This window comes from Lactuca sativa, chromosome 2 (assembly GCF_002870075.4).
Source record: "Lactuca sativa cultivar Salinas chromosome 2, Lsat_Salinas_v11, whole genome shotgun sequence".
Taxonomy (NCBI): domain Eukaryota; kingdom Viridiplantae; phylum Streptophyta; class Magnoliopsida; order Asterales; family Asteraceae; genus Lactuca; species Lactuca sativa.
This window is the reverse complement of record NC_056624.2, coordinates 152,159,070-152,169,273: the sequence shown is the minus strand read 5'-3', so window position 1 is coordinate 152,169,273 and position 10,204 is coordinate 152,159,070. Positions and strand designations below refer to the sequence as shown.

The 10,204-nt window shown below is 35.7% G+C and overlaps 3 protein-coding genes across 3 annotated transcripts; 1 reads left to right on the top strand and 2 right to left on the bottom strand.

The window, feature by feature from the left end:
* The first annotated feature begins 4,025 nt into the window (after window positions 1-4,025).
* On the top strand, window positions 4,026-5,686 carry LOC111918884 (probable transcription factor At3g04930). The gene has a single exon (XM_023914500.3). It carries the CDS (start codon window positions 4,202-4,204, stop codon window positions 5,429-5,431), a length of 1,230 nt encoding a protein of 409 aa, XP_023770268.1. The 5' UTR covers window positions 4,026-4,201; the 3' UTR covers window positions 5,432-5,686.
* Window positions 5,687-6,744: 1,058 nt separating this feature from the next.
* LOC111918929 (receptor-like protein 7) lies at window positions 6,745-9,966 on the bottom strand. Its single transcript, XM_023914552.3, has 2 exons — window positions 8,838-9,966; window positions 6,745-7,837 (listed from the first exon to the last, which is right to left on the bottom strand). Exons 1-2 carry the CDS (start codon window positions 9,828-9,830, stop codon window positions 7,817-7,819), a joined length of 1,014 nt encoding a protein of 337 aa, XP_023770320.2. The 5' UTR covers window positions 9,831-9,966; the 3' UTR covers window positions 6,745-7,816.
* On the bottom strand, window positions 6,915-7,574 carry LOC111918885 (receptor-like protein 33). The gene has a single exon (XM_023914501.2). It carries the CDS (start codon window positions 7,572-7,574, stop codon window positions 6,915-6,917), a length of 660 nt encoding a protein of 219 aa, XP_023770269.2.
* Window positions 9,967-10,204: the final 238 nt, after the last annotated feature.

The following is a 10,204-nucleotide window of genomic DNA, read 5'->3' as shown; positions in this document are numbered from 1 at the left end:
TTACACCCTTAATTATTGATCTAAGACATACTTTTACTAATATTTAACCAAAATCCAAATTGGTCAAAAAGTTAATCGGTCAATAGTCAATGGTAAGTCGTGTCGTGGCTAACCTTTGGTCATGTCGTGGCCGAGTTCCGACAAAACAGTCACGAGAATTCATTGTCCATGCGTCGTGGTCATCCCTTGACCACGTTACAACTCTTCTGGCAGATTTCTTTCTCATTAAGCACTTAATTCATTAAGTATAAGTCTCATACTTTCTAGGAGGATTTATTAGTCCCTTAGGTACTGTTTGGTGCATGGGACTGGACGGGACAGAGCAAAACTAAGTCATTTTTGTTGGTGTTTGGCAAATACGGGACTAGGACAAGGTGGAACAAATACTAAGTCAAATGGGACTAACTTCCAAACTTTAGTCCCATCCAAAATGATGGAACAAGGTTAAACAATAACACTAAAGACTAAAATACCCACCCACCCTCCATGTTCATATCTCCTAATATCAAATATGCACACCACAAATTAACTTCACTGTTCACTTCCATCATTAACCTCCATTCACATGAAGAACACTTCCACAACAAAATGTTGTGATAATAATAAAAAATAAAAATCCTTTATTGTATGCAGTCATAAAAATAATTCTCTCTCCACTTTTGCTATCATAACTCGATACTAAGATACTCACCACCTCTATCAGATCTTAGCATCTTAATCTTCCTCCCCAATTGATTCTCGACTTCTTGTTTGAGCTCTTTGAACTTTTCAAAGGTTTCTGACTTATGTTTGATTAAGTGTGTGTGTGTGTGTGTGTGTGTATATATATATGCTATAATCATCAGTGAAAGTCACATATAATCAATTTGCATCCCCTTGTGGTGGATCTGAAGGGCTCACACACATCTATGTGTATGAGACCCAACAATCCTTCGTCTCTTTCACAAGAACCAGTGAAATGTGATTTAGTCATCTTTCTAAGCAAACAAGATTCGCATGTATCATCTGACATTAAGTCAAATGATTCCAACACTCCATCCTTTTGGAGTTGGGCAATTCATTTCTTGTTGACATGTCCAAGACGACAATGTCACACACATGCTTTGTCTAAACCATTAGACGAATCAATTTGCAAAACACTATTACCTAAATTGTCTACAACCATCACAGTTTCATACACGCCATCACAAGGTAATGCTTCAAAATCAAATACACCATTTTTATAAGCATAAATAGAACCATTCTCGTTATCAAAAGAATATCTAAAACCTTGTCTATATAAACCATGAAATGAAATTATGTTTCTTGTCATTTCTGACGAATAGCAACAATTGTTCAAATCTAAACATAACTCACTACTAAGCACTAAAGAATAAACATCAAGCTTGGTAACAGGTGACGATCTCCTATTGCCCATAATCAGGTTCATCTTCCCATCCTCCACATCCTCACTTCTTTTTAGTCCCTGCAAGTCAGAACAAATGTGAAAACCACATCCTGTATCAACTATCAAGGACCCAAGAATTTGAATGTGATGAGTTTTTAGATAGGATAGTGTAAATACCTGTCGAGGTTGGCTTCACCTTGCCATCCTTTATATCTTGCAAGTACTTGGGGCAGCTTCGTTTCTAATTCCCCTTATCATGGCGGTAAGAGTAAGTGGCATCCTTAGGATCAGAGGCATGAGGAGCATCAGAAGTGGCCTTTCCTTTGGGTCCATTGCTTGAGGACCCTGCTCAGGAATTTCAAACAAATGTTGAAACTACAAATTTCAAACAACTTCAGAGATGTAAGATATATGTACGACATTAAAAGGAAATTCAGAAGTAGGTTGTATGTATGACATTTAAAGGAAATTCAAAATTGATTAACTTTAAACAAATGATGTAAATAGAAACTTCAAAACGGGCTACCATTGATCATAATCCATTCATACAAGTACACAACCATCAATAACTTACATTCAACTAATCCAAAGCATAGTATCTACTTACCAAAATCCAATTACCAAAATAAAAATTAACAAAAACTTACAACCATCCACATATATCCTACTTAATTACCTACACAACCATACTAATAACTAGGGATGAGCAACGGGCCAAACCCCGACCAGACCGGCCCGAAGACCGAAAATCGTGAATTTTCTTACCCGAAAACCGGACCGTTTTTGGATGTACGGGTTCGGGTTCGGTCCGGTCCGGTCTCGGGTACTAAACCGGGTTTCGGGTTTTTGACCGAACTAGGCTTTGAAATCGGTACAATACGGGACTTTACTTAGATCACGTGCAAATGAGGTGTCTACAAAAAAATACAAACCTTATTAACATTTGGAACAAATAAAAATTACACTATTTAGCACAAAAACTACACTTTTTATAAAAAAAATGCATGTTTTAACAAAAAAGAAACAACATTGTTAATAAAAAAACTGCATTTTAACAGCTTTTTTTTTGTATAAAAAACAACAAAAAAACAGCATTATTTATAAAAAATTGCATGTTTTTATAAAAAAAATTGCATGTTTTTATAAAAAATTTTTTGCATGTTTGAACAAAAAATAGCATGCTAGATACATTTTTTCTTGTAAAGTGATAGGAACAAACGTTGATCAAGATTTATAAATAATGTTACAATAAAAACATCAAGTTTTATAGATAATGGTATATATAACATTAACTAATAATTCAATATCCTTATCTATATATTTTAAGGAGAAATTTTTTTTCGGTCCGGTCCGGGTTAAATCCCGTATTCCGGGTACGGTCCGGTCCAAACCTGAAACCCGATTAGTGGTAAAAACAAAACCCGAAAACCGGCCCATTAATATGTATATCCGGTCCAATGGGTCATATGCTCATCCCTATTAATAACCTCCATTATAGACAACTAAATGTCCTTCATCTCAACATCCCCACCATCATATTTACTATTACCAACACGCTGCCCTTCCACATTGTTGTATTCTCGACTGTTATTCTCCACAATACTATTCTCCACATTCTCCACCACACTTGGAATTGTCAAATGTTCTTCTTCATACATAATTATGGCTTGGATTTGCTAGCCTCTTCAACAATCTCTATTCCTTCATATACCATGATGGCTAGGGAATTATCAGCCTTATAATTAGAATGTACTCAATCTTCATCCAATGGATCATCATTGAGATAATTTTTACATTCCATTATTGGGGAGGAAGAAATGTCATGATTTATGTAAATATAGATTTCCTTGTGTGAAACAAAATTAAACATAAAAGGTGATGTCTTCACCAGCCTCTATGGTTATTAGGCTATTGTCTAGATCATCTATGGGGATCAAGAAACAATGATAAACAAGAAGACTTTTATCTTACTTGGTTCCCTCATCATGGTATAAAGATCTAACATGATAAAACCCTTTATGTCTATGATATCAAAGTAGTCAACCTACCATTAATATACATCTTTCCAAGGGATGGGGTGAACAAACTGATGCATCTTTATGTTTAATATGTTATCATAGCCTCTTATGGATAAGCATGTATGTCAATAATGGGTTTAAGGACTAATAAGTTTTCATATGGAAGAATTGACAAGCAAAGTAAATAAAATACAATAAAGAAATGTTCAGAAATTTATTAAAAAAACCATAGAATTGAGGCTTTAGAACCGTAAAACGTTTACAATCATAATTTACAAACTAACAATCAAATGAGAAGAACAAAAGTACATATTGCATACATTGTCTAATTTATCAACTCACTTGTCGTTTAGGGTTCAATGGTGATAGATGATGAGACTTACACTAGCGAACTATAAACGAAATTGGAAAAAACAAGGACACGTGTTAATGAAAAAGACGAAAATACCCTCACGTATAAGGGTTCTTGACGGAAGCAAAGTGACAGAACGTTAGTACTTCGTACGAATGACTAATTTTGCTAATTGCAACAAAACTAATAATCATAATTGAACATATGTAATTTTGTCTTAAAAGAATTGGTCTCGTTTAATTATTATTCAATGAGTAAAGTGTTGTATCTCTTAATAGGAAATTTTAATTTATTCTGAACGGTACGAGAGAAAAAGAAGCCAACACGCCACGCTCCTTCCCGTGGTCCTCCACCCAAGCCTTCCTTTTCACCACAGGCCTAACCCAGCGCACCCAACCTAACCCCCCCTTCTTTGTTTGGCACCCAACCCTAGATTCAACCACCATGGGTTCCCAAGAAGACGACCACATCGCCACCGTCTACGGCGAAGATCTAGACGAAGACGATGAAAGCGAAGACGACGATCTAACCCTACCCAATCAGAACGTTGATGAAGACGATGTTGATTTGGTTGATGACGAGGAAGAGGATGATTCCGTGTCCTCCGGCGTCGGCGGAGTCACCATCGCCGTAGCTGGTGTTCCCAACGCCAACACCACCGTCGCCGCTACACCAACGGCAGCAATAACTGGTACGGTTAACGCCACTCCCATCTCCCGATCTGATGGTGTTCTAGAACAGAGGAAGATCGTGCCTTTAGACGAGTCTCGACGTTTGTTCCAGCGGCTATGGACAGATGAAGATGAGATTGAGCTGTTACAGGGATTCCTTGATTACACCAACCAGCGTCTTGTTAATAACCCGTTCCACCACCATCACCATGATACAACTGCTTTTTATGATCAGATCAAGAATAAATTGCAGTTGGATTTCAATAAGAACCAATTGGTTGAGAAGCTCCGGAGATTGAAAAAGAAGTACCGGAATGTTCTCAGTAAGATCAGTTCCGGCAAAGAATATGTCTTCAAGAGCGCCCATGATCAGATCACTTTCGAGCTATCATGTAAGATATGGAGCTCCGAAGCTGCTCTCGTATCCACTCCTGCAACTGCAGATGTTGCCAGATTCGAAGACGAAGAACCCAATAACCCTAACCCTTACCCAAATCCTAACCTAAACCTTACTTTTAACTTGAACGAGCAAAACGGGAACGGCGTTGCGCATCCACATCCACATCCACATCCCAACAGTTCAGAGAAGAAAATTCCCCGATCAAGAAAGCGATCAAGGTCTAGTGGAGTCAAAATCGAGGAAAAAATCATTCAGCAACAACCCCCTGCTCCACCTGTGGTAGAAGGGGTTTCGAATTATTCAAATCCAATCCGTAACGTGGTTGAAGAAACTGTGAGGAATTACTTACTACCATTGTTCAAGGAGTTGCTCGATGGTTCACAGAACATGGGTCGTGGCAATTTCAGGGGATTAAGCTCAGGAGGGATGAATTTTGATCCTTTTTCTCTTTTCGGATCTATGAATTTCCCATTTGGGGATATTACTGATGAGAAATGGAGGAAGCAACACATATTAGAATTGGAAGTTTGTTCAAAGAGATTGGAATTGGTGCAGGATCAAATCAAGTCACAATTGGAAGAACTGAGGTCAATGAGGAGGTAATAAGAAATAAGAAATAAGAAATCTTAATCTATGTATGTAATCAGTGAGTAAATTCTTGAAGTTCTACAAGTTCTTCAACCATGGCTTTTAAGTTCATAAGTTATATGATCATTTGATCGATAGTGCATACTGTTGTAGGCAATTTACTCTGTTTAGATTTTTTCTTTTTTTCTTTTTTCTCTTGAAGCTTGCTGTTGAATAAACTTGATCATGTGTTTAGCCGTTCATGGCTAACTCAATCATGAACTTTGTGCATAGACTTAATCGTATAACTTAATAACTTATACATTCGCATAATGTAGTTTTACTAGTTGATAATCTTGATTATGTGTTGAATAATTATGATTATGTTTTTAGTCTTTCTTTTCTAATCATTAATTGAATGTTGTTAATTTTGAAAGTATAACATAAAGTACACGTCACTATGTTATTGTCACAACATAGTCAAAGTCAAACAACTAACAAATTACATTTTACTTTTTTAATTTTGTACTCATATTAATTAACTGAACTTTAATAGTGAAACTTATTTAAAAAAGTTTGAGACATTTAAATGGTTGTTTGGTAGCCTTTTACTTTTTGAATTTATATGAAGATTTTGAATTTTTATGTTTAATAGCATTTTAATTTTTGTGTTTTAATTGTTCAACAATCTCTTAATTTTTAAGAGAAAAATATTATAATTTCCCAGTAAATCTTAATTGTTCAACAATCTTAATTGTTCAACAATCTCTTAATTTTTAAGAGAAAAATATTATAATTTTTATGTTTAATAGCATTTTAATTTCTCTTATATTTCTATTTCACAGGTCTGCTCCTTTTTTCCATCCACCGTCCTATCCCATTTCTTAAAAGTTTAGATCTTAAAAAGTAAAAGCTTTTAAAAAATTCAGATCTTAAAAGTTAAAAGTTATGAAAATTCAGATCTTAAAAGTTAAAAGTTATGTCAATGTGTCCTTTCGATGAAATATGCAATGATATTAACACTTTCCAAAATGTATACGTACTACAAATCATAAACATAATATGCTTAATTTAAGCGGCATTTATCTATCTATCTTTTCCATAAAACGTCAAACTAGTATTATTTCGTTGTAAATGGGCTCCAACATTAAACATATGCATTTTCCATTTGTTTAGAAAGTCCTTGTCACGATTATGAATTATTGATAGGATATTTCCAAAGAAATTGCGAAACAAGTTACTAATTTTTTTATTTAATTTATAATAAGGTTTAAATTGTGCGATGTTATTTTGGTATTTCACTATTTTGTTAAAAAGATTAAACATTGAATTTTTTATCAACTTACATATGACACGAACATGAAACCTTGATTCCAATTACACAAACACCAAATACTGCACCTTAAATAAATGGAATTGATCTAAATTAAAAGTAGCTTGAAAACAAAAGAATAGTATGACTAAAATACATTTAAAAGCTTCTTTCATCTTTGTAAAATAACTTGACTGGGTTTCTTCTCTATACGATCTTCCTCTTTGTGAATCGATCAATATATCTTGTAGATAGAAAGCTCCCAATAACTAGCCCACTTCCAACTCCACAAAATACAAACACCCAATCAATTCCTTCACTTGGGAATAGGGACTCCGATTCATCGCTTGTTGTTTCAGATCTTGATACATTCCAATTTCGACAATCATTGGATAAAGGTTCTCCACATAATCGAGGATTCCCTTCATAAGAGCTATTCTCAAATGTATTAAACTGTTTCCCTTGTGGTATACGCCCATCAAGATTGTTGAATGACACACTGAAAATAGCAAGAAAGCCGAGTTGCACCAATTGTTGAGGAATTTCTCCAGATAGCTTGTTTCGAGAGAGATCTAAAGATTCGAGATTCTCTAGGTACCCCAATGATGGAAACACGCGTCCCTGAAAATGATTGTTGGAAAGATTAAGTGATTCAAGCCCTCGAAGATCTTGGATTGATAATGGGATATCCCCTTCAAAATTGTTAGAAGAGAGATCGATAGCTGTGAATATGTCTAAGATACGTTCGAACTGTGTTCTGACACCTTTGTGTATTAATGTCATCGAGTATGGCCTTTGTGACGTGAATGAGTTCAAGGACATCAATGATTCCAAAACAGATGATTCGCCATTATAAACCGATTTCATAGCATTCCAAGTTTGGAAGTATTCTTCATGCAATAGACCACTGAAATTGTTGTTAGATAGGTCTATGATACGTAACTTAGAGAATTGTGAAGAAACATTTGTCGAATCTTGAATTGGACCATATAATTTGTTAGACCTCAAAACTAGAACTTGTAGTTTAGCAAGAGTTCCCAACCAAATTGGAAAGACATCATCAAAAGAATTATCTCCAAGAGAAAGAACCTCTAAATCGGTACAATTTGTCAATGATCTTGGAAGTTGACCTGTAAACCCATTTTCGCTCAAATCAATACTTTTCAACTGGCTTCCATGTGTAAACCCATTCATCATTATGCCATAGAAGTTGTTGCTTCTCAGATTCAAAATGAACAACGAATTACTTAAGCTACCCAAACATAAAGGAAGAGTTCCTCTCATATTGTTAGAAGACAAATCTAACACTCGAAGAGATTTCACTTCACATAACAATGGTGGGATTTCTCGTGTCAAATTATTATTCGAGACATCATAAACAACTGTGGTTTGTGGTGGAATTGGTAGTTGTCCTTGTAACCGATTATTCATCATGAAAAATCCTTCTAAACGTATCCATGGTAGAATACGAGGATTCTGATGAAAGCCAGTGATACTATTATACGTAAGATCAATCACCCCTAATGTTTCTTGACTGTTGTTCCAAATCCACACCGGTACAAGACCCTCAATTAGGTTGTTACTAAGAAGTAAGGCTGACAATCTATTTTGAAACCTCAAAAAAACAGGAAAACCCTTCAAATTTAATGATGTTAGTTCTAATCGGCTCAATTGTGGTATGGTGCTATTGGTGTAGTTTTTGGTGGACACTAACGATATTGTACCATGACCTAACGCGAGAGTTTCTAGTTTGTTGAGACCTAGGAATATGTCTATGTCTACCCTACCACTGAAGTTGTTCAACTTTAGGAGAAGATCTTGAAGACTTTTAAAGTTGGAAAATGAGCTTGAAATTGGCCCTTGCAATTCGTTATCTTGAAGGTCTAAGATTGTGAGTTGAGTGAGGTTGAAAAACGAGGATGGTATATGACCACTAAGAGAATTTTTTCCTATTGCAACAACCCTAAGTTTGGTTAGGTTTCAAAGAAAAGGTGGGATTTCACCATACATGTTCGTACCAGTTAAATACAATTTACTAAGTTTAGTCATCTTTCCAATCCAATTAGGAAAAGGACCCTTCTCGAATTTGTTACCACTTAGTTCCAAATAATCAAGTTCCAAAAGACTTACCAGTGAAGGAACAAAGCCTGTGAATTCATTTCCAGCAAGACGCAAGCTAGTGAGTCGGGTCAAGTTGGAAAGCGAACCTGGAATGGGACCCGAGAAAGAGCATCCAGTGAGGCGCAAATATAGCAAATGGTTTAGGTTGCTTATGGATTCTGGCACGATTCCAAAGAAACTTGTTAAAGCTACGTCTACATATTTAAGTAAGCTGTTGTTACGAAATTCAGGAAAGGAACCAATGAGATTGGTATTGGATCCCAAACTAAGAATTTTCAACTGTGGTAGCTCAAATATGGCTACAGGGAATTCATCCCGAAGTGAACAACCAAATAGCCTGATGGAACTCAAAGAAGAAAAGTTTGCCAAGAAACGAGGCACCGAAGAATTAATATCAACCCCGGAGAGATGGAGTTCTTCAAGTCTTGTTAAGTTTTGCACTAGATGGAGACCATGACTTTGAAGCTTTAATGGATTCCCTGACATATCTAAAGAAGACAATTGTGTCAACTGCGAGATTTCACTCGGGATTTCGCCAGTGAATCCAGAATCAGAGAGATTAAGCGTTCTTAACTGCTTCAAACGACCAATCTGAGGTGGGATTTCAGATTCAAAAAAGTTGTTCATGGCTAGGTTGAGTCTTTGGAGATTAACAAGGTTGAAGAGGGTGGAGCTAGAGTTGATATGCCCACAAAGAAAGCTTTCACTCAAGTCAAGGGAAATCACTTGACCATACTTATCTTCCTTGCTGCACACCACTCCATCCCATGAACAACAATCGAAACCAGTATCCGATGAGCTGCTTGTAGGCTTCCATGAGTTAAACTTTTGCAACCAACGAGCATCACAAACTGCATCATCTTGCATAATGATGCTTTGCTTAAACTGAAACAAGGTTGAGCATTCTTCATCAAGGCTTAATGATGAGACTGTGATCAACATGTATACAAAGGAGATGGTTTGCAATTGCAACAAGTTGAAGTGATTTAAGCATGGAGCCATGGGAAGAGTGTTTGATATTTTTATGATTTGTGGAAGCCGATGTTCTTTATATAGACCGTTTGTGTGTATAATTAATATTCAACTAACTTGGAAAAAATGTCACCATTGCTGTGGGAAAGAGCGAAGTGGGAGCTAATAATCAACTATACAAGCCAAAAACCAAAGACTTTTGACGAAGTGTATAAGATTTCAAGTTAAATTCATAGTTTATTTGTAAAAGATTTTTTTTTTGGAAAAAGACAAATTAATATATTTACAGTTAAGAAACTAAACAATCACTTTCAATTTATCTGAACAATAATAATTAAAAGTTACATTAAACGTCTTATGTTGATATTTTTTTTAAAAACTTTAACAAGTAGGATATGTTAAAG